The 24,603-nt window shown below is 35.9% G+C and overlaps 2 protein-coding genes, 1 long non-coding RNA gene and 3 other non-coding genes across 10 annotated transcripts in view; 3 read left to right on the top strand and 3 right to left on the bottom strand.

Annotated features, from left to right (window-relative positions):
• The window catches only part of LOC106179630 (uncharacterized), a 30,105-nt gene extending 23,064 nt beyond the window's left edge, over positions 1-7,041 (top strand). The window contains exons 15-19 of one of the 2 annotated variants that reach the window (XM_086998379.1): positions 2,522-2,668; positions 3,318-3,490; positions 3,692-3,733; positions 4,273-4,364; positions 5,042-7,041. In XM_086998379.1, coding sequence (XP_086854505.1) covers positions 2,522-2,668; positions 3,318-3,490; positions 3,692-3,733; positions 4,273-4,364; positions 5,042-5,228 — 641 coding nt within the window. In that variant the 3' untranslated portion in view covers positions 5,229-7,041. The remainder of the gene's footprint in view (positions 1-2,521; positions 2,669-3,317; positions 3,491-3,691; positions 3,734-4,272; positions 4,365-5,041) is intronic. The other variant, XM_086998380.1, reaches the window with a different exon arrangement.
• LOC147759208 (uncharacterized) lies at positions 65-1,833 on the bottom strand. Of its 2 annotated transcripts, XR_015331590.1 has the most exons (3): positions 1,568-1,833; positions 1,197-1,259; positions 65-919 (listed from the first exon to the last, which is right to left on the bottom strand). It is a non-coding gene; the product is annotated as an uncharacterized LOC147759208 (long non-coding RNA). The 2 variants fall into 2 exon arrangements; XR_015331591.1 differs by lacking the exon at positions 1,197-1,259.
• An 84-nt stretch (positions 7,042-7,125) lies between the features above and the next one.
• Positions 7,126-11,895, bottom strand: LOC106179615 (uncharacterized). 3 transcript variants are annotated; one of them, XM_086998382.1, is made up of 6 exons: positions 11,721-11,895; positions 11,154-11,223; positions 9,939-10,749; positions 9,565-9,683; positions 9,117-9,244; positions 7,126-8,839 (listed from the first exon to the last, which is right to left on the bottom strand). In XM_086998382.1, exons 3-6 carry the CDS (start codon positions 10,461-10,463, stop codon positions 7,872-7,874), a joined length of 1,740 nt encoding a protein of 579 aa, XP_086854508.1. In that variant the 5' UTR covers positions 10,464-10,749; positions 11,154-11,223; positions 11,721-11,895; the 3' UTR covers positions 7,126-7,871. The 3 variants fall into 3 exon arrangements, with proteins under 3 accessions (XP_086854508.1, XP_013418784.1, XP_086854507.1); XM_013563330.2 differs by lacking the exon at positions 11,154-11,223; XM_086998381.1 differs by lacking the exons at positions 11,154-11,223; positions 11,721-11,895 and adding an exon at positions 11,628-11,697.
• Positions 11,896-15,719: 3,824 nt separating this feature from the next.
• On the bottom strand, positions 15,720-15,791 carry Trnac-gca (transfer RNA cysteine (anticodon GCA)). Its single transcript has one exon. It is a non-coding gene; the product is annotated as a tRNA-Cys (tRNA).
• Positions 15,792-18,625: 2,834 nt separating this feature from the next.
• Positions 18,626-18,697, top strand: Trnac-gca (transfer RNA cysteine (anticodon GCA)). Its single transcript has one exon. It is a non-coding gene; the product is annotated as a tRNA-Cys (tRNA).
• Positions 18,698-22,608: 3,911 nt separating this feature from the next.
• Positions 22,609-22,680, top strand: Trnac-gca (transfer RNA cysteine (anticodon GCA)). Its single transcript has one exon. It is a non-coding gene; the product is annotated as a tRNA-Cys (tRNA).
• The last annotated feature ends 1,923 nt before the right edge of the window (positions 22,681-24,603 follow it).

Below are 24,603 nucleotides of genomic sequence, written 5' to 3' on the forward strand. Positions count from 1 at the left end.
ATAATGATGGGAGATGTTATGATTAAATGCTTAGAAGAATAATAAAAACAAATTATGTGAAATATAAAATGAATTGATTTTATTTGGGTTATTTATTTATTTATTTCAAACCAATTAATTATCAAACATGAAGCTTATTTTTAGAAACATTCGCAGATATATGAAATATAACCCTGCTGGTACACAGATCTACAGTTCTAAAATGCAAATACCAAGTACCTTTCACACACCACTGATGAGATGTGAATAATCATATGTATAAAGTAGTAAAAATATCACAAAATGTGTGTAAGCAAGATATTTCTGCAAGTAACCTCATTAATCAGTCAGGAAACTTCATAATGCACCCAATAAATGTAGAAATTTGAGCCAGAGAAATTCTACATACAGGCATGACAGATTTACCATATATTGCCACCAACCCTTAACTGAATGGGCATTGAAAGAACAAAGTGAGTCTCCCTCCCATTAAAAATGAAAAATAAAAATAAACAAATAAAAAACAGATACTGTCATTCTTAATACTGAAAAACAATGGCACCTTGCAGCCTTCACTGCCTCACTATTTGCAGACAATGTTCTAGTCACTGTAACTGTATACTTTTGAGGCATAGATGCAAGAATAACTTCTTTGAAGTATATTGTGAAGGTCTCTTTTGTCATAAATCTGCCATGTATAACCTGAATGTACTGTACAACAATTCATTCCGCAGCAGCTTGTCTTAGTAAGGACTCAACCAGTTTGAAAACTTGTGGCATAGCTTCAGGGACAAGATCACACCATCTATCTTTGCTGTGATGATGGATCTACTAGTACATTATCTATGCCTTGTTCTCCTAGTTTCTCTAATACCATTTCCCCTGATCTATGCTCACATCAATCTCTACAGCTTTACCAACTGCTACACAGTTTTTACATCTGAAAGTATAAAGCAAATTTGTAATAAAGCACTATCAATTTACTTGTTAGATATTGATTTGAGGGCAAGAGAAAAATGCAGAAACCTCATATCATAATCAAGATAATTGAAAATCAAATATGCATAATCAAATTAATAGCTTTAATTGTACATAGTCATACTACTGATAATTTAATCTTTTAAACTTCAGCATAAATTTCTCTTGTTAAAGCATAGCCACTTTATCAAAATGTGTTTGAAAAAATAATAATAATAATGATAACAAAAATAAACAACCTGCACACAAGATGGAACATGGAGGTCAATTGCCACAAAATAAGTTGATTTGTACTTGGTAGCCTGAGAAATAGTATCAGGTATTAATTTGAGCAGTAAATTGAGTAATAATACCACAGAGTTAACAATGACACAAGCATATGGTGTTGTGTAACAAAATTCATGCATTACTTGCTGTGGCAGTGTCCTCCTCAACCTATCGTGCACTGCAGGTTTTGATTTTCAATGTCATCAAAAATTTTTATTGTTGTTAGTTTGATTTATGTATCTGCTATTCAAATAATATCCTTTGGAAAATAACTTACTGATTTAATTATGCTTTTGCAACATGAAATTATCAGTAACTTTCCCGGTTCACGTGTATACAGTACCTTGTTATCAGTGCTGCTCTTTTCTCCCCAACTCGCCACTGACAGGCTAACCACATTGTTTCAAAACAACGTTGGTATGCTCCTTTACTTTTGGTGTTGGCAGTTTCGCCCTGGGGACATCGTTTTTGGTTAAAAACAACGTATCGTTTTCACCCATCTATGCTTTGCTCGTGTACAAAATGTCCGCTTGCTGCCCCCCAAGGGAAAAATCGTAGCACGTGGGTAGTTACGCAAGACCTGTGACGTATAACGCGCGCAAGGTTATTGTAAATGCCTAAAGAACTTTCAGATGAGAAAAAGATATATTATTCTGTATAGGAGTTCATTTATTTATTCTTTATTTTTTATTAATTTCAGTATTTATTGTTAATTTTTAAAATTTGTTTTTAATGCTGAAAGCAGTGTGAAATTTCATGGCATTTTGGCATTATATTTTGTATTAAAATGGACAGTACTAATGAATATTGACTTTACATTATTTGGATAATAAGGATAAAAAAACAAAAAAATGTACTGTGTAATATTTTATATTTTTAACTAAAAGTAGATTCCTCATATGAAGGAGGTTACGTTTTCCTCATATGAAGGAGGTTACGTTTTCACCCCTGTTTGCTTGTTTGTCTGTCTGTCATCAACATAACTCAAAAAGTTATAGACCAATTTTGATGAAATTTTCAGGAACTATCAGAAGTGGGCCAAGGAACACATGATTAGTATTTGGTGGTGGTCTGGATCAATAATCAATCAGTAATCAATAATAATAAAAAAATTGCTGCCTTGGTCTGCACTCTCAGAGTGCTTTTCTAGTTTTACTAAAACGAATCATGCATAAAAAAATTAATTTTTATCTTGAATTTTCTCCATCCCATGTAGCATCATAATTGAATTGTTTTATTTTATTCTACCTGTCAGTGATCACTTTTAAGTAAAAGTCACAACTTTTTTCTTTTCCAGTATGGTTTGACCCCACTGACCTCCACAAGGCAGAGAAGCCATTTCACAGCGATGCCTTCACCAAGATCACATATACGTCCCCGAATATAAATGAACTGAGACACATGAGGCGGGGGTTGATGGGAGGGGCAGGGGAGATTGAAACAGGTGAGCAGGGAATGGTTTCGAAAATTCCAGATGTGTCTGGCACGCCCCCTTACAAAGCAACATGAACAGCATCATGAACTATGAAGCTTTCCCGACTTAACCCAAGTACTTTAAGTAACTCCTTGGGGATTCTCACTAAATTGCTTTCAGTTCAAGCAGATTTCATGTCTGACCCCCCCCCTCCCCCCCCCCCCTCCTCCCCCCCCCCCCCCCCCCCCCTTCATAACTTAAAGTACCTGGATAAAGTGGGGAAAACTTAATGGTCCATGATGTTGTTCATATTGCTTTGCCAAGAGGGCTTGGTTGACAACTAAGCTGATTACATTGACTGTGCCCTAGCTAGAATCCCCGCTGAGATAGATATATAACCTGGGAGAAGTCAGGACTCCTTATTTACTATAATTTTGTCATTATTATTATTATTATTATTATCGTAGGCGGGGATCAGTCAAGGCTCTCTATTTCCTATTGTTAATAATAATAATGATAATATTGTTATTATTATACCCTCAGGCTAGACAGATGACTAACCTCTGAACGCCTTGCTAGATTTATTATGTATTATTATTATCAGAGGCTTGGATCAGTCAGGACACCCTATTTACTATTATTATTATTATTATTATTATTATTATTATTATACCCTCAGGCCGAACAGATGACTTACCTCTGAATGCCTTGCTAGAAGAAAGTGTGGAGATATGCAGACAGTTAATAGAATACATTCCAAACATCTTAGTGACTTTAGGAAAGCATGGTATTTTACTGTGCAGGAACACTAGCCAAGACAATCCATTCCCATACAAAGGAAAAATTGTGCCAGTAAGTAATGCTAGGTACATACTTTATTTTAAAGTCCATTTTTATTATTATTATTTTTTTTTTAAATATTTTTTATGTACAGATAATGTTGTATCTGTACTTATAACCCTGACCAAAACATGTGGTACTTGTCAGGTACATATTAAGTCTTATTACAAGCACTTGTCTGTACATTTGACAGCCTTTTCTAACTCATCGCAGAACCATTCTCGCATTTTGAAGACTACCACTTCTAAGTGCAAAGTGAGTATGTAGTTTACATGAATTCCAAATTTAATTCTAGTAGTTTTTAATGTGTTGCATAATAGGCAATGATGGTAAGGCATTATGATTAAAGGCATACTCTACACATTTTAAACATGCTTTCGGTATTGCAAATCTTCTCAACTTTCCAAATTCAGACCTAAATGAAGAAAAAAACCCTCACATTAAGTATCTGAGTTCAATGTTTCCTTCTGAAGGAAAAAGGAAAACGGCTAAATTATCCACTAGCGATGATGTCATGGATTCCCCCTCTCCCAAGCACACCAATCCCAGCAGAGCACATTAAATCTTGGCTTGCTTTCAATTGTGTCATGCAATATTTCAGCCGCCACTAGGATCATCTGGTTGTGAATGTTTTCTTACATTAAAATGAGATGATGTATTGACTTGATAAATAATGGCTGAATTGTGGCAAGCATTTGTGAAGGTGATGTGTCACATAATTTGTGTACTGAAATATTTATTTCTGATTATCTGTTGTGACAAGAGCTAGCTTAATTTTTCTTTCCCTTTTCCAGTCTGAAGGAGCATTGACTGCCATGTATTGTCCAGCATATGCACAGGGCCAGCAACCGGTGCCCCTGGTCAGTGTATCTGGAGCTGGAGACAGGTAGAAATAAATAAATAAATAAATAAATAAATAAATAAATAAATAAACAGGGCCAGCAACAGGTGCCCCTGCATCAGTATGTCTGGAGCAGGAGACAGGTGGAAATAAATAAATAAGTAAATAAATAAACAGGGTCAGCAACAGGTGCCCCTGCTCAGTGTATCTGGAGCAGGAGACAGGTAGAAATAAATAAATAAATAAATAAATAAATAAATAAACAGGACCAGCAACAGGTGCCCCTGCTCAGTGTGTCTGGAGCCAGAGATGGGTAGAAATCAATCAGTAAATAAAAAGGAACTAACTATAAGGTAAATGAATAAAATTAAAAGCTGTGTTTTAAGGTGAAATTCTGATATCCAAACATTTTTAATTGCACAGCTCTAGCTGTCACTGTGACAACATGTTGTAATTGTTCCCCATCTGACATCATTAGAAAGTAGCAACAATTATTAAATAGTTATTATGTCAATACTTGCTATTGTATTAGAGTAATTGTCAAATTCATTGCATGTGTGTGTGTGTGCACATGCATAGGATAGATTTTTAAATGCACAGGAATAAAGATCATAAAGGTTTTCTCAAATAATTTTAAAACTTGCTTTATACTGTTCCGCTTTACGTACTTTTTTTTAGTCTTTTCTATAATATTATTGTTTTTTTTTTTTCTTGTTTCCCAGTATGGTGGCAGCCATAGTCTACAGTTTACTTAGAGACATTCCAGCTGCAGACTGTATCAAATATGGACTTCTTGCCGCTACCCTCTCGCTACAATCTCATCATGCAATAATACCCAGCATGCACCAGAAGTTACAGGAACACAACATCAAGGACATGTGCTGGAGAGACAGTCACTTAGAGATATAAAGACTATGATCACCTGAATACCACTTACAGAGAGTGGAGACCTCCACCAAGGCAGCTCAAGTCAATTAACATTCTTATTCGGTTAATAATTGGTGAATTAATTAATAGAGAGAGGAGACCTGCACCAAGGCAGCTCAGATCAATAAGTATTAATTAATAAGTATTAAGAAGTATTGTAATTTATTAATTAGTGAATTAATTAGTAGATTAACAAAAAATAACCAATTATTATGTTAACCTATATCTATAACATATAAAACGTATAATAATACAACATATTAATAGACTATAAATGACTATTTTGGTGGGTTCAACAAATTGGGTTATTTCTGTATTCTGGTTACAATATTCTATCTGAGTCTCTGGTGTACTGGTCTCTACAACTTTCTCAACCCAGGGGCGGATTTAGGCCGTCTTCTGGGTCTTTCGGAAGACGGTCAGATTTTCAAGTTTATACATTGACAGGTATCTATTTTTTCTGTCGGAAGACGGTCAAGAACGGAGGATGGATCAACAAAGACAATTTGGAAGACTGTCAGAAAATATATCTGGATCCGCCCCTGCAACCTGTGCCATCAACCTTGTTCCTTTTAACTATTTCCTTCAATCATATTCTCTCAAATGCCAGCTATGGTCAGTTGCTACCTTTTTATCTAAAATGCAGGGAGTTACATGTATGTGGGAGGCTGTCCTAAATCTTATTGGTTAATCTTAGTTTGATGGACAGGTGACTCTGGTCACCTGACTTGTAATTATTTAAGTTGGTTTAATTACAACCGGTTTCTTGAAAGAAAAATTATTCCGTGTCAGTTTTTAAAAACAGTATAACTGTAATCACTGGCTAATTATCATGAACATTAAGTTGTCTGTATCTACTAACAGAAAAAAGAATGATTTAACTGATGAAATTAGGTGCTTGGCCATAAGAGAACCAATTGACCTGGTGAGGATTGGTGAAGTTCATGTATTGATGCAAGTAAGAAATTTATTCATGAGTTAGGAATAAATTACAAAAAAATTTTTTGTAAGAGAGTTGTAGGTCATGGCTCACATAGTCTCTTTGAGTTCCAGTTTTCACCTTGGTAAGTGGTGGTATATTTCGTGTAAATAGAATAAAAATGGTAAAAACTAAAAAAAATATTTAACCTTATAAACATTAAAAAACAATCATTTGGTTTGCCACAGATATACAGTGTATGTAGAATTCAGGTAGACACCGCATGGGTGAATTACACCCCATCAACCTATTGTACACAGGTAATAATATAACAGTTGATGAATTTGTTTTTGGTGCAAAATTTGTCATATATAAGATTGCATGTAAACTGAGTTGGACATATCATATCTGTGTGAGCTAAACAAACGAACGGCACACGGGTCAGCGATTACAAGTGCAGATACTTACATGTGTATCCAAACTGCCACTCTCTGTGGCAAGGTATAGTTAAAAAGTTAAAATATATTTATTTTCGTGACAATACCGAATATATACAAATATAATACACAATACAATGATATGAATATATATGCATCGGCCCAGCCCTGTGGGCTTACAAAGTCACCTGTTTTAACAATAATTATATAGCAACTTCTTTACGTATAACTTCTTTACGTATAAATTTCCCATTTGATAGGTACCTGTACCTGATCAACTTCCCTTCTGCGGCTCCGGAGCACCTCCGCTGTATTGGACCGCTGTCAAAATATATTGTATTTTAACGAACCATTTTAGACCAGCTTTATGATTTTAATCAAAAGTATTTAAATACTATTCGTCAGAGAAAATGACAAATAAAAATTTTAGAACTTGAAATGCGAAAGCAACTCTGAGTGAGAAAAACTGTGGTGTCCGTTCATGCACGGCCATGACTCAACTTATCGATAATAAATAACAAAGTTCTATTTTTTTTATTTCATTTTATTGAATTTTAAAGCTTGTTAAGCAAGGAGCAACCTGTCCAAATTCTAAATACGCTTATATCCCCTTTGTCAATTAACATTTTAACTACGATATGTAGAGAAATATGTGTGTAAGCCATATCACAGTGCAGTTTCATCACGTTACTCTGGCATTACCAGAAACTAAAATATTAAAAGGCCCACATGAATAGAGAAAGGATCTGCCACTATCTGTACGATGCGTCTATATGGTATTTGCTCTCTCTCTCTCACCCCTTTATACAGACATGATGGCAGAATAGTTACAAGAGGATTCACATAATAAATTTGAAGAGTATTCGTGAAATGTAGAACCACATATTACACGTAAAATCAGCCAGTGGCTTCAATCTTGATAAGGCCTACATGAGATAATTAGCATTTTCACGTCATGTTATACACGTAAGAAAGTCACTTCAAGCGCCGTGTGCGATATCGATGATAAATAAATAAATAATCGACACGGTCGATAAACTTAAGGAGCAGGGCGCAAACTTGTGACAGGTAAACCTGTAGTTATGGCCGCTGCTGCGTAAACTTTCTCAAATGCACTGGCACAATGATATCGTTAAGGAATAAGACTGAAACACCGTCAACACTGAATTAAATGTATGGATCAGATATTCATGAATAGCCTAGCTGTTCTTCAGTATGCACGATATTTTTATGCCATTATCAAGTCCTGGTGACAAATAGAGATATTTCCTAAATATGAAATATCGTTTTAATTGTGAAAGCTCCTATCATTGATATTGTCAGTATTACTGCAATGAGCATGACGTTACGGCCAAACCGCTGCATGTCTCTAGGGAGAAGATAGCAACTGAATTCCACCGTAAGGTGGAACAACACGTACGATATAATCAAATAAATCACAGTTGAGAAGGCGAGATTTAGAAGCGGATAACCTGGAATATACCCTATAAGTTCTTTTGCGTTTGACTGCAGGTAGACGTGTAGCTGACTGAGATAAGTTTCAAGGGTAATTTTCCCCAGAAACGCAAACAAGTTTAGATAGTGTGTCCTCGCTACTGGGAATAAGTTCCTGAGCACTATGAAAATAAGGATTGGGGTCCAGGAGGTGTACGGATGGAGCGCGTTATATTCGTGTTTATCTTTCGTCATGACTTCTTCGTACCATATGATACCAATTACGACGGCCACGCCCGCCATGCAGAGCTTAATCCCAAGAGACGTGAGACGCTCTCCCTTATAGGACGCTTTTTCATCCAACCAATTCATTAGATTTTCGTAGTGCGGATAGTTATAGGCGCACAGCATTCCAACAAAAGTCGCCCAATGATCCAAACCGCCTCTGAACGCCCACTCGTGCATTAAGGGATAATTCCCGTTATGGAACTTTAGGATAATCCAAGCAGGGTAAAACACCTTCTCACATACCCCAGGGACGTCGAATATGATCGCATTTGCCAAAGCGTACGCTGCGAATTTGATGAGCATCAAAAAGCGGTTCTGGTTCCACGAGTTAAATGTGCGCATGAAAATATAGACCGTTAAGAACCAGTACGTATGCATGGCGCAGATGTAGTAATTCATGTACTCGTTGTCGGTCACTGCACACATCACGATGACCAGGAAGTTAAGACGGAAGAGCATCTTGAGCATGCGCCACAGGGAAAAGTCTTTCCGAACCCAGAAGAAAGAAAAATTGCCTGAAAAAAAGAATCACCAGCCTAATACATGATTTGGCCAATAACCAAACCATTCTTTTTTCTCGTCGGGTGACAATGAATATGAGTGAATATCCATCTTGCAATATTTGGCGTTTGTCATCTTATGCATGATTCTAATAATGTAAAAATAGTGTTGACCTAAATTAGATTGTTTTAGTGTGTGTGTGGAGAAATGATTTTGATTTTCCATTTGACTGAAAGGAAACCCATAGTTAAGTTATTTGTGAGTGATCAGCCGTCTCAGAAACAGACCTACCGAAGCCTGTCATCCAGACATAGGCCGCGATGTACACGCGAATCCAGTTGTACCATTCCTTGGCGGCGAAGTAGTGGTACCATACAAACATCACCTGCATCCATCCTTTCCATTCTTCCGTCTGGTCCCTGTAAATGACATTGAGCGCCACATGATTAAATTACCTTGTACTGTTACCAGAAATGTCTTGATGTGAAATAGTTTTTGTATTATCCATGACCCGTGTAAAGCACGCAGTCGAATGTTGAAGGCCTTTTGGCACAGGGTTGATATACATCATGATTCATAAATGTAGGTAAAACTACATTGTGCCTTCTTTAAAGTTTTGATTTCTTTTTACCAATAATAAGTTTCTTGTAGCATTTAGTTCCTTAGGGATAAGTTGGAGACAATGATTGAGATTCAGAAAATAACGGGATTCAGAAAATAATAATAATCAAAGTTGTACCTGTTTATCAGTTTATCAGCGGTTGGTGTGACGGTAAATGCACTTGCCACCAGGAACAAAAGAAACACCAGGAACAGAAACGTGTCTCGTACATAAACTCTCTCGGTGGCCGGAAACACCTGGGGAATGGAAAAGAGAAATGAAAGAAATCACGTGGTTAAGGCGCAGTCAGTACGTGGTCAATTCAAATATGAATACCACGTGCACATTGCTCTTTGCATTGTATAAATGACTATAACATTTAATACGGTATCAAGCTGAACCGTGTGTAAAGGCACAAAGGGTGAAGGTCAAAAAAAGTCACGGCGTTCGAGTACATACACAAGTACAGGTAAAGGCTGCTATAAAAGAAAAATAATTAACGGTCCGCCTACCTTTCTGTAATCACAAAGATAAAAATACATCATGATGGCCCCAAACACCATCACGTATTTCAAAAAGTCGTCAAAAGAACATGGCGGCTTCACGCTTGTGAACGTCTTGTCGTTGCTCTTTAATTTCCCGCCATTTGGGAATTGTCCGTTATTTGGCTGTGTACTACTGACCACCACCATGTCAACTTTAACGCTATTGGATTTATTAGTTTCCCCACATATTTCAGTGCCGTTCTCTAGTTTTGTCAAAGTATCCTCAACTGCAGTCTTATGGTCAGCGGGCTGACCCTCTTCCCCTTCATCCTCAGCCTGCTTCGCTTTAATCAGGCCATCTTTTAGTGTAGGGGTCGTTTGGGTATCACGTTTACCCCGACAACGCCGTATCAACCACACCGCCCCGCATACCACCCATATGAGAAACAGAGCTAGCTGTTGGAGGGTGATTTCATGGCGGGGATAGAAAAAGACCGCCTTTGGTGTCGTTGAAGTGTTCTCTGCAGCTAAATTCGTCTTCAACAAGTCCATGGTGTGTCTTCGGCTTCTCCGATTCTAATTTGTTTTAATAATGGCGTAAATGGTTAATTGTGAAATATTTGTAGTGTGATCCACATGCCTCTACCTGGCGTGCGCACTGCTACTCCTTTTTTTTTCTTTTTGCCAGGACAAGATTAATTCCGCCAATCAAAGTCAATAAATAACTGATTAGTACAGCTAGCATTTAATAATACCATCGTTGCCGGCCGCATTGTTGACTCGTGTAACTAAGTCACCCATAGTCCTCATATGGCCGATGTTTCTTCAGCCGTCATCTCTAGAAAAATATGTATGATATACGTTTATTATTTTCAGTATGATCCATTTTGGCAATGTTTGAGACCAACAAGCTTAAACTATTCCCTTTGACGTGTCATCTGTCGTTTGTATCACCTATTGCCTCTATATAAACCGCTATGTTCTGCGAAATAGGCCTAATATGCTGGCATCGTAGGCTGAGTAGTTAAAATATTAATGCAGGCATTTGCTTGAAGGCAAAGTGAGCGCAATAAATAATACAGTGAAACAGATTTCTGTTCGTATCAGCTTGAAGGCAGAGAGAGAGAGAGAGATCAAATAAGCATTGCTCTGAGGCACAGAGAGAGGTGGTGGTGATGATGGCGACGCACTTTAATAAAATAGATGCCGTATACCCGCGTTAAACAATAAATATATACCGACCACGTAAGCACTCCAGTCTCTACTATTCTTCAAACCTTGCCCCTACCCCCCTAGCTTTACTTATTGGCAACTGAAATTAAATGCAAAAGAGCGTCTGGTGTGACAGCAATGGTGGTCGGCTAGGGACCGTAGTACGTACCCCATACGATGACATTTGTCCCAGATACTAACCCCAATACTCCGACTAACCCTAACCTGTATAATCATATGGGACCCCGGACTTCAATTCCTAGGAATTAAGCGAATGAGAGAGAGAGAGAGAGAGACAGAGAGATGGCCAGGATGATAATGATGATAAAAATCGTACTCGCACACCTGTTTAGTATGCGCCGAATAAACATCATGTTAAACACTCCAGACCCCACCCAGCAATAACAGCATTGATAGGTAAATGACATTATATGCACAGGAGCTCCTGGCACTTTGTACCAAATGGCGACATCTATATTCTTTTCAAATAGTCATCATACGTACCTAAAATCGTGGCAGCCACGCTGCGTTTAGGTGCTTGATCTAACAAAATAAGTAACGAGTTATATACGATTTAGATATTAAGTATATTCTTACCTAGACCCCAGGAGACAGAAGATTACAACGGTGCCTGCAAGTTCTATCCCTACTAGTAGTCAGCCAAGTAGTTTGTCATATCGTCAGGAGGAGATCGTATGCAGACGATATCTTCTCCGAGTCGTAACACGCCCTCTGACACAGTCGACGTGGCTCTGTATATGCGTAGATCAGTATTTGCCTAGACTGGCTGCACTCACCCATAACGCTCCACCCAATACTGTATTTAACGCCCATCAATGAAGGATTATATCATTACTGGTAAGATATACCGGTACACGGTGAGCACTCACGTAGTGGCTGTGTATCATTTTTTTTTTTTTTTTTTTTTTTTGAGACCCAAGGATTGCAATTCATACAGTATACGTATATACATATTAAATTTATGGGTAGCATGTAGTACTACATGTAAATGGAGTGTGCTACTTCCTATATGGTTTATTTATTGCTGCTGCTCTAAATTATAACTGAAAGGGATGACAACGCTTCATTTTGGCAGGAAAATTGCCATAAAATGGATTTTCTTGGTGCAAACGACAATTTTCCCATACTTTCCAATTCAAAGAAAGTTGATTGTTATATTTTTTTATGTGTTTTATTGTAATTATCTCTAAAGATATTATTATGGGGCGTAACAAGGTCCACGAGGTATGATGGCAAGTACAGACTCCAGAATAATTGCGATAATTGCCATTTAATTATTTCCTGTTAAAACGGGATATATCCATAAGTGTTGCTTACAATGTTTTCAATGTGGAATTTTGAATCTCATATGAACAGTATCTATCCTTTTAATCAATTCTGTTTATGCATGCATTTGTTACATAATAATTTATTCATCTAATTATTTTATTCTATTAAATTTTAAGTTTTTAAAAATATTAATTGTTTTTCATTTATCTGTTGCTGAATACATTTTGCTTTTTGTTTGTTCTCGTATTTATTTACTAGTGTTCACATTAACTTGAAAAGTGCTATAATTTTGATCTGTGCCCATATTTCTTTTTATTTATTTATTTATTTTATTTTTTATTTTATTATTTTTATTTATTTATTTATTTTTTAGTCTTGAAAAATACTTGAAATTCCTGTAAGCCTTGCAAAGGGCTTGTGTTCTATTATTATTGTCACTGGGAAGCATTGGGATTTGATTATTAAACAATTTGTCATAAAATCACTTCAAATCGTGTGGTTTTAACTGAATAGAGACAATAATTTGCAGACGAAGAGGATACCCCTTTTTCGGAACGTCATTTTATTTCGTTCTTGTTTTTTGGTTGTTTATAACCTGCGATGCGTCGTCTATGTGTAATAATATAAAGTTTATGTGAAATAATGTTAATAAGCCATTTTCCTTCTGGTATGTGCACTTATAAATATTAGTAAGTTCCCCTCCTTTACTTTAATTAGTCCCTTAACATAGTAGTTCCTCCCAAAGTCACTGAATTTGCATAATGCACTCATGCACAACAGACACCTGTTGAATTGTGTTAGTTGCGACTGAAAGGGATGTTCTTTCTCAACCGACACAATCATGTGTAGCTGTATGTCAACTGTCTCAACTATATCATTTGATGCTTTTATAACTTATAACCGATTATACAAAGAAATAGTCGAAATGGAATTTATTAATAATCATGGAATTATATGATTATATGATTACGATGTAAATGGACAGACTGAAAATTTAGGCGAGGAAGAAACCTTCTGAAGTCCAATCCTCTACCATATTTAGCATGACCATCGGCCAGAAAAAAAAAATAAATAATAAACATACTCCATTTTTTGTTCATTTGCCATTTAACATTATACTCTGCTAGCCGTAAACCTAACTTTTTTAATAGATATGACCCAAGTAACGGATTTTCATAGTGATATTTCACTTCAAGATTAGTTATTCGCAAGCAATAACATCCTTTCATGTTAATTTTTACACCCATCATAATTTTCTTTCTTTTTCGTAACATTTCCAGTCCCGGCCTAAATAATCTAGTGTCATTCCTCTCAAGCACCCACCCTGCCTGTGTCTGCAATGATATATTATCTGGATACTGATAAGTAAAAAAATAATAATAAAATATCATACCACAACCGCAGCAGGATATTAAGGTTAATGACCTTAAGGGGTCTTTTTGTTGTGGTGTTCTTGTTTTGTAGTCGGCATATTGTTGAGGTCAATTTTTTATACATTTACTGTTATCACACCATTAAGATTAAGATACTATCATTTCTGCATAAAAACTATCTTTGTTAGGATTTAGGGTATTGTTGTGCATTCGGCATGCAAGCTGCAGATTCGTTTTCGGCCTGGATAATAAAAGGTTGTAGTGCAAAAAAAAAAAAAAAAAAAAAGAGAGAGAGATAAAACAAAGGAAACGGATGCTGCATTTCATTTGCATTTTGTCTGGGTGAGTAGTTTGTGAAGATACTTTAGAAATGATTTACCTATTTTCAAAATGTTACTGACAGAGTTTTGTATGTACGTGGTCCCGCGCCTCTTAAGTGATTCATATTCATTCATATTCAATGTGTTCATGCAAAGAAATTGTTCTTACACTTCAGGGAACATCAGGTGGGATTTAGACCCTCTAGAATAAAATCAAATGATAAAATGAAAAACGAACCAAAATAAATAAGCAAATGACATCATCGTAATTTTCTCTTTTCGCCCCCAGTCACTTTTTAGAATAGACTTATCAAAAGTGAGAGTAATGCCATACTTACGTACATTTAAACACAGCTTCTTTCACTCTCTTTCACTGAATGAAAAGCTACAAACATTCCTAACAATCTCAGTCAGCTTTAAATTTGTAATTTCTGAACAATGTCAGTAATTTCAATTTTGAAAAAATAGCGGTACGCCCCTTGAGACATAAGTGAGCTATCTGATTATCTTAAAAGAAAATGTCATGATTGAAAAAAGTAAATAATATTATTCCCTGAAAGAGCTCTTTAACACCAACGATAAATCTTCCTCCCCTATGAATTAACATATAATTGGCCGAGTCCCTTTTAACTATGGTTTGATTTATTATAGAATATCTGTAAAAGCTACGACACGGCCCTGCTATGTGGTAAGAGTAATGTTTCCACCAATAAAATTTATGATTAATACTTCTACTTTCACCAAGAGCTAAACTGACGTCAATAAGGACCGACAATGATATTGCGGTTTATTTTCTTTCTTTGCTTTATGTAAGTCGGAATAATGGAATGTTGAAGTCATATAAGTCAAAATACTTAGCATTTTGGCTTTATGATTGGCACATAATTCGCCTGAACATAGAATGTGGGCAAAGAAAGAAAGACAAAACGAACGAAATATTAGATTTTAAGGTCTGGATTTGGAAAGATTTGTAGCTTTATTTTGCAGGGTAGGTAGAAATATAAAATATGAATTAGGGACAATTTCAAACACGTGATCCTTTGAGCGTTGCAAAGGTGATAAATCTTTATAATAATTTCATATAAAGTCCTGGTCCAACCTTCCTGGCTAAACTTATAAAATTATATAAAATGATAAAAAATAGGCAAAAATGACGGTGATGAATTGCATACACACGTTTCATATTTGTAGTGGTACATGTAGTAGTAGTTTTTCAGAAAGATTGGAGATACAATTAATAAATTATGCTAGTAGATTACATTCTTTTACAGCAATAAAGAAATGTTTGTGTCATAGATGGCTTACTTTACGTAAACCCCTCAAATAAATGTCAGCTCGATGTTTGCTCTATGTATACAGGCCCGTAGGCAGGGGGGGGGGGTTCGCGGGGTTCGAAAGAACAGCCCCTTTTGTCAGGAAAAGGTTCATTTTGGGTAAAATTGTATCTAGATACACAAGTTTCATTCTAAAAGGTCCACTTTCTCAGGAAAAGAACACCCCCCCTCCCTTTTGAATTTACTAGCTACGGGCCTGGTATAGCACTCGTAATTTTCTTTTTCCTCTTACCTTTTGTTCTTTGTAAAGGCTAAAAGGGTGCATTAACGTCATTTGTAAGGGGGCACCCGGATTTGAACCGGGGACCTCTCGATCTGCAGTCGAATGCTCTACCACTGAGCTATACCCCCTGGAATACATTCATTGTAGAAATAATAATGATAATAATAATGTTGGACGTGAGGTGTCTATGCTACTTAATTTGCTACAGATGTTTTGACACAGTCTATAAGAAAAGGGAAATAAATGACTAATACTATATAAAACATACACCAGCAATTTATCTTCCCTTCTTCCCTCTAGCTACACCACTGAAAACAAGACAAAGATAAAAGATAAAAAACATCGTAGTATAGATCCCAGGTAATGATGCTGTGAAGAATGAAAAAAAAATATATATATATAAATCAAATCAACGGGAGGCGTGTGAGAAAGCCCATAATCACTTGTCATGTCGCGTTTGCAAGCCCTCCCCCCCCCCCCCCCCTTTTGCCGAGAAAACTTTTATCTGGGTGTACGAAGATTTCATGGTAAAAGGTCCAATTTTTCAGAAAAAGAACAACCTTTTTTCGTAATTGTTGGCTACGGGCCATGATGGCCTAAAATAATCCAGTTTTTCAAGGGATTTGGGGCGGAGTTGAGTCAGAAAGAATGGCAGGTTAGAGCAATGCGGTGCAGCAACGGATGAAAGCAGCCAGGAAAAAGCTGGGTGTTTTCTCTTAGTTTTGTCAAATTACAGGCTATTGCACAATCGTATAAATTCATGGTATTTTGGCCGTCACTCTTTTATTGCTTTCTGAAAAGGCAATGTCTGTTTGAGTATCACCCTAGTCTCACGCGAATCTCGCGCGTGTTCTAGTCTCGCATGACGTCACGCAGTGCCGGTGACCTCGTTTTAGGCTATCTTGAAAGATTTCCTGTGTAGTCTATGGTATTATTCGGCACGGTACTTTTGATGTGTCAAATACATGTAAGACTCCGGACAATGAAATAATCTCACGAACATTTGCGGCTTACCATAGTATTTATGATTAAATAGTAGGTTGTGAAGAATTAGTGGCGATAAACAGCCCATCTGGTGGAGGGAAACTATCCTTCGACATAAGCAGTAGGCTCCACATGCAACTTGAGTTATCATTAATTTTGCATTGAACATGTTTTGTATCAAAAAAAAAAAATAATAATAATAATAATAAATAAATAAATAAAATAAATAGACTTATAGGCTTTCCCGGATTTTTCTGAAATATTAACATTTTTTGGATAGGACCTCGGAATACTAGTATAAATGATGATTTAACTTTCGATTCTAATTCATTAATACATCTCCAGTAACTACATCATTGTCCAGGCAGTACAAACAGCTAATTTAATAAACTTTGGTGCCTGACTGTATCGTATCCCTGAGTTTCTGGACGTCTGAGCATGGGCATGTATTTGAGTTTACCTTCACATATTTTAGTTCGTGTACGTTGATGCCATCAGTGAAAAAATAAAAGGTACCCTATGCGGGATTAACCAGCCAAAATGACTTTTTCTGGGGAAAAATATTTGCTTGTTGAATCATTGTTAGACCCTTCCGTGAACTTGGATTTGATGCCTTATTACATTTTGAACGTAATGATCAAGGCATTCTATGTGACAGGCCAGTCATTAAGAATGCCTTGTCTTCTTGCCATTTCAGAAGGAACTATCGGCATCAGGTATTTTATTTGAGGGATTTTATAGTGTTTAATGTGTGCATTTGGAGAGATTGGTAACTAGTAGGTAGAAATAAAAAATATGCCTAAGGGGAATTTTTTTAAAGCGTACAGTATACCGTTAAAGGGATAATAACTCTTCGTATGATATCTATATTTCACAATAAAAACCTTGTGAATAACTCATAGAAATATAATATATTCTGTTTTACCACAAAAACAGCAGTTATAGCTTTTATTCTGATATCTGAACTTGTCTTTAGACCACGTGACCTCCATTGATGTCTATACTCTGTTAAAATCTCTTAAGAGATTTTAACAAAAAACCAAACTTTTTAGAAAAAAACCAGGGACTGACTTTGAATGTAAAAATGGATTCCTTAACCATTGGTAAGTATGGGAAAATTGTTGTTTACTCCAGGAAAATTCATTTTTTGGCCGAAACGAAGAGTTATTATTGCTTTAAGCGTTGCAAAGGCGATAAATCTTCATATTTTATAACGAGCTTATCTGCGTCCAACACAATTAACTGAAGTTGTATTCCTATACTATAAACATTTTGTATCTTATTCACAAATGACAACTTTTTATTTCACTTAGGCCTATTTACTTAAATACGTCATTGTATTGTTCTTTGGGTCTGGACATTTTCACTGGATTCATCTGGCACAAATAAAATAGACGAATAAAGAATAACAACGCGCAACTCGCTCCTATCCCAACATAGACTGACTAAATATGTGGTAACGGAAGCAGTGATTAAGTTAAACATCATTGAGTAACGGTGAAGAACGGCTTAGACTATTTGTTGTGGTCCGCTTAGCTTCCTCAACACCGTGCCGGAAGTAGAGGACTGTTTGTTGGCATACTTTCATGAAATGTAATATTTTGTGCTATACGAAGGCAGAACGTTAATTTAAACTGTGTCTTACCATAAGTTCGCTATCACATCATTAATTATACGACATGTTTTTGAAAGAGCAGCATCTGTACGATAATAATCATAACCGGTAGTTTTAAACGTAAAAAGTAATAAACGAACACATTAATCAATAAAAGGAAGGTAGACTATACTCTATAAAAAAGAGAGACAGAAACAGTTAAGTAGATCAGTAAACTGAATAGCAAATAATGACAAGAACATCGATGAGCAACAAATAAATAGGAACATAAACAAATAATAAATGATAAATGGCTATGTACTGAATAAAAAAGGAGAAACAAGTTTCAACGGAACACCAAGCAATAAATAATGTAAGGACAACGGGGGTATAGCTCAGTGGTAGAGCATTCGACTGCAGATCGAGAGGTCTCCGGTTCAAATCCGGGTGCCCCCTTAACTGTTTTGTTAATTTCTTTCTTATTTCCCTTTAATTTATTTCATTTTAAACTACGGCAATTACAAAATATCCTTGGTACGAACACTGGTATTATTTAGTCCAAAATATGGGTCTACTTTGATGAAAACTACAAGTAGTAGTAGTTGTAGTAGTAGTAGTAGTAGTAGTTAGTAGTAGTAGTTAGTAGTAGTAGTAGTAGTAGTAGTAGTCCAATTAAAGGGAATGTTGAGCTTGTGTTATATCAGAAAATGCTTAGGGCCAATGTTAAAGACCAATTCCCATTTTATTGGTATTTGAAATGGACTACTGTGGATTTATTTGAGACGAAAGTAGACAAATTGTGTTCTTAAAGTTTAGACTAAAACAGCTTACGTCTCTTTAGTGAAACATGGTCCGAAACTGAGAGAAAGACCAAAAACGCAGGGGGGAATAACAAAAGAAAAAACCCATAGCCCTTTCTTGAATAAAATTAAGATTGTAAAATAACATAAACCTACATGTGTGTGCATAAAATATAAAATTCCTACATTTCATTTATTTAAATTTATTCAGATTCACTTAAATCTTTTTTCAATAGTTCAACTTAAGAGGAAATGATTTGGTGTCTGCTAGAATGACACTTTGTAAAATTGTCGAATAAAACAGGAAAATTGAAGGTTTTTATTTTCTGCACTCTGTAATTCCGTTCAATTCGAGAGACGAAGTGAAAAAAATTGCCCACGCGCGTCAAATTAGCTCCCCATTAGAAATGTTAATGTGACCGTGGGGCTATCATTTGGGTTTATTTTACAATAAATATATTCATTAATAGCATTATACGGCTCACTTCGTCACTTACCCCAAGTTCATTTCCGGTTTATAGCTCAACCCCTTACATATACTCAGATATATCACGGCTTTCATCTTAGCTTATTTTCCTCACTTATTGTTAATTTATATAACCATTACCGGTGGCTGTCGTATGATTTATGGTATTTATCTAATCAGTAGCGTCTCAGCACAGGTGTAAGTGCTTAACCATAATATACCTTGTGTGCATTGTATGTTTTGGAGGGTATATGAGTGCGCCAGGGTATCGCATATGTATCTCTTTTATAAGACATCAAAAAGGCCGCTGTATGCACCGCTTTCAGTTAATGACCAGTTAATGGCCGTAGCTGATGACCAGGCGCGAAGGTTGCGATTTCATGGAACCGGGGGACATTTACCGAGAGAGAGAGAGAGAGAGAGAGAGAGAGAGAGAGTTTGATTTGCAGGCTTAGCTTTTTATAGCCCGGTGTTAAAATGCTTCTATTTTTCATTATTATACATGTAATCAAACATACCTGTAAAAGTGTTCATTTGCTTTTATTTTAATCATCACTTTTATCTTATCATTTTACTATTATTATTCCCCTGTACTTTCATACACGACCTTTGTTTTGATAATTTGTTGAAGTGGCACAATTTTGTAGACCATGTTTTTACAGGAATAAAAGCCTAAGACAGAATTAACATAAATTCACTTTAAGCAATAGGGGCAGGAATACGTGTAGAAGTTAAGATTCAAAAAGAACGAATAAAAAGGGTCTTGATGCTATCTGAAGGAAGCATTTTATTTCTTGTTTTCTTTATTATTCTTCTACTACATGAGAGTGTATGTTGGTTGCGTTTTCGATACCCCCCTCCCCTTTGTCAGGGGTTTACTTAATTACTTTCCATTTTTTCAAAACAGTTAATTAACAAACTCATTTCCAAATTAAAAGTTGAAATTAGTTAGTTAATATATGTCAACATGGCGTATTTAATTCATATATAATGCTCTTCATTAACAAACTTACTTTAGTATGATACAAAGTTTGCACTCTTTAACTTCAAGACAGTTCAACGTCATTTAAAGGAGACATAAAACACCTGACGCTGGAAGCTGTCATTGCATGTATAAATTACAACTTAAATAACTAGACTTAATTCGCACTTTTCAGAGGTCAGTGAATGGTTACTGAAGATAAGGAGAGTTTCAGCGCCTCAGCGTCGTGTCTGAATGACTGCGCATTCGCATACATAATACAACGTGTTATCAAGTGCAGCGGAGACAGACCGAGGAACAGAGAGAGAGAGAGAGAGAGAGAGAGAGCAGGCCCGTAGCCAGGGGGGGTTCGGGGGGTTCGAAAGAACCGCCCCTTTTGCTGGGAAAAGGTCCACTCTGGGTAAAATTTGATCTAGGTGCATGATGTTTTTTTATGGGAAAAGGTCCACTTTTTCAGAAAAAGAACCCCCCTTTTGAAATTGCTGGCTACGGGCCGGAAGAGATTTGTGGTATTCAACATTTCAACCTAATATCTCCACTTTTTCGATTTTCTTCGGAAAACGTCAACGTCATTAATCGATTCCATTTGCAAATTTCACTGAATCGGGATATTTATCGGTTTCCAAAGTTTGATGTTTATCATATCCACGTTTTTGTCGTTCGCCATGTTTACGCCATATATATGTTAATCTAATTATATAAAAAAGAAAAAAAAATATCCAAAAGGTATCTGCTGTTAAGATCAAGGCATATGTGACAGCGTTGTTAACTCAATAGTGACGAATTTTCTCCCCTCATGTAGGCACGAATAAGTATATCTTTCATGGCAAACGTCAAAGCTATTTGGGATTATTTGATCTTGACGAAATTCGTGATTTCCGTTTAAGATCTGAAGATCGCCAGAAGCGATTAAATCTCTAGACCTAGATACGATAAGATGTAGGCCCTACACCATAGACTCGAGATCTTGTCAAGCAGTTCCGCATATCGCGCGTTTTTGTGGCTGAAGTCGTCTGCTAATCTATCGCATTCTGATAAGATTATGAATAAAATCCACCTCATTGTTTGCTGATGACAAATCTGTTCAACCAAAAAGTTACCCTGATTAATTCAAAATGTCAAGATGCTTCTACGACGTAAGTATTTCAAGGGCTTGTGGATCAATAAGGACCGGATTACTCTCGCAGCGCGGCATAAATCAATCCGCCACAATATGGCTGCCGACCACAAGAATGCGCTCTTCAGAAGGTTTGCCGAAGCTTAGGGAGTTCTCTGATAAGGAACCCCGTTATTTAGCCAAATTAAGTTGTTTGTTTGATCCGTAAAAAGGAGGAGCAATGCCTAATGTGTTTGCACTGCAAGTTATCCTGAGAAAGATATCAAAATCACGGCACGTGTGCTTTGGCATAGGTGGACTAATGTTGGTTACAGTTGTAATAAAATTTTTTTTTTCAAAAAATTGTGTGTGTGTGTGTGTGTGGGGGGGGGGTGATTTATTTGCAGGTGGCCTCCGTTTGTCTTTGTAACTTTTCTTTCTATTTTTTTTTAATTTTTATTGTTTACTTTGAATCTTACATTAGATCTTTTATGTGCGTCTTTGTGTAAAGAAATTTTCTGACACTGTATTTACACGTGCATTTATGTTTGCTATATAATGTAAAGAAATTTTCTGTCACTGTATTTACACGTACATTTATTTTTATTATACAATGTATTTTGTCGCATTCCCGCATTAATTGATTGTTTTTCATATAAGTGTATTTGTGCCTTACATTTTGAATTGGTATTTCAAATATATATCTTTTGTATAGTATAATAACCAATCTGTCCGTTGCTTGAGTGTTTCTGCTTGTTAATCAGAACAACTATCCATGTGTATTCCCAAACATTTCATCAGAACTATAAATCACCCAGAGTAGGTATTACTCTATTGTAGGAAGAGAACTGTCCGCTTTAACACCCTTACTTCAATGGGATTTCAATAAGATTGCATGTATAAATATAATAGTAGAGTTTTTTATATAAAAATGGAAAGATGGAGAGGAAAGACATCTTTCATGATTGTGCAATATTAAAATTTAAGTTAAGAATCAGTTTTTAGAAGAGGTGGTTCGTAAGTGGGGGTATAGCTCAGTGGTAGAGCATTCGACTGCAGATCGAGAGGTCCCCGGTTCAAATCCGGGTGCCCCCTCACGACTCCTTTTCTTGTAAGTTATATTAATAATATAAATTTCATTTCACATGTTGGGTGAACACTGTAGGTCTAGTTATATACATCTACCTTCGCCAAGGAGGTTGCTCTTCGCTTCCGTATTTTTTATTCAAAATTTTGATAAAAATTTTCAGGACAGGGAATGTGCTGTATCTGATTAAGTTAGTTCATTGATAATTAATTTGTAAGACGAGAATTGTATTTATCAATTAATTGATTAACTAATCATTAAATGGTTATTGAGAATTGAGTTGCTTTGGCGGTGGACTGCACTTTCTGAATGCTTTTCTAGTCGTTTTATATTTATAATCTGATGCAGATGTCAAATTATTCATTGCCCGTGTTTAATTTAATTAAAGCCCAAAAATCCGCTCGACTTTACCATTTTAACACATCCCCCTTTTCTTACGAGGAAAAAGATAATAAAACTTGCATGATATGGTGCTCAGACAAGAACTGACATCCCAGTTTTTATTTGTTTGTTTGTTTGTCTGTTTGTTTGTTTCTTTGAGAGAGGGAGAGAAAGAAAGAAAGATAAATAAAGAGTAAATGATACAAAACTAACGTCCCACGTTTGTCCTTTCCAGGTTTATTATCACAACCATTTTTTTCATGGTGATCATTTATCCATCATAATCTTTACTTGAAAGTGCTTAGGCATTTATCATCAAAACACAGTAAATGTCCCGCATTGCAAACTGTCTAATATTCTTGCTAGGCCAACATGCCAAAAGGGACTACGTGTGTATTTTCTATTTATTAAATAGACGGTGGGATTATTTCCTGAAATAAATCATCCTAACACGCCCTCCTATATTATCAATGAACCAAAGGACATTGCTGTCACCAGTAAATCAAGACGCAATTAGGTCATATCCTCGAGCTCTCCCCGTTAAGTTTTGGGTGCATGTGCCCCTTAGTCTTGCCATGATCTTGGGAATGACTCAGGCTGCTCAAGTTTCAGGAAAATATATTTCAATCATAATAATATAATTTGTACATGTATGAAATGAGCAAGTGCATATTTATGATTGGAGGTCAAATTAGCTTTTACATTTTGGATAAATCTGTGAATTTTAAATAAATAAATAAATAAATAAATAAATAAATAAATAAATTGAGACAAAAATATGATATGATAAAATACTTTTAAATCATGTGACGGGGGAAATAAAAGATTGGCATATACTTATCCGCCTTTGATCAGATAGCTACAGTCAAGAGCTGGTTATGAAAAAAAGGGGGTCTGCTTCCTCCTTTTTAACCCGTAGTTTTCGATGTTGTTATCATAAAACATCTTGGCGGTTACAAAATGTGGAGTGAATAAAATGCACTTCCTCGTGCTAGTTCAGAACTTCGGTGATAATAACCATTGACCATTTAAGGAGAGTCTGTTACTTTGTTTTCAACATACACCGAACCGGACTTTTTTTTTTTTTAGAAGGATGGGGTTGTAAGTAAACAAAATTCACCCAATGCCTTTATTTCTTTCTTGCTGTTCATACATGTTCATGTATTTGATAGTTATCAATTTTTCTCTTGGTGGTTAAGGCACTGATATACATTTTATACATCATTAAATGTTCCTGGTAATAAATTATGTATAATACCAATTGATATCGTGTATAGACTTGAATATTATTTCTGAGGTCAATTATATTGGATTTAACGTCAGTAGTGTTTATTCAATTACTTCTTTATTTATACTTGCCTTAAGCTACCACTTTTATCTCATGGAAACAGGGAAGATATAGCAAACAAAATACATTTACTTATATAGTTTATCTTTAAAATGTCTTTTTTCATAATTTAGATTCAAATTCGCTGTAACTATCACGATTTGTATGTGAAGCTTTATAATCGTGGATGATTCTTAGCTTTTGAAAAATGAAACAACAAATT

The sequence above is a fragment of the Lingula anatina genome, unplaced genomic scaffold, assembly GCF_051362555.1.
Source record: "Lingula anatina isolate TDL-2025a unplaced genomic scaffold, LinAna3.0 unanchor82, whole genome shotgun sequence".
NCBI classification, from domain to species: Eukaryota; Metazoa; Brachiopoda; class Lingulata; order Lingulida; family Lingulidae; genus Lingula; species Lingula anatina.

What these genes read in the sequence shown, in the direction of transcription:
- LOC106179615 (XM_013563330.2), bottom strand. Translation starts at nt 10,463, where the DNA reads ATGGACTTGTTGAAGACGAATTTAGCTGCAGAGAACACTTCAACGACA. An exon ending in ATCTTTGTGATTACAGAAAG is followed by an intron (nt 9,684 to 9,938) that starts GTAGGCGGACCG and finishes TCCATTCCCCAG; the next exon opens with GTGTTTCCGGCCACCGAGAG. An exon ending in TGTCTGGATGACAGGCTTCG is followed by an intron (nt 8,840 to 9,116) that starts GTAGGTCTGTTT and finishes TCTTTTTTTCAG; the next exon opens with GCAATTTTTCTTTCTTCTGG.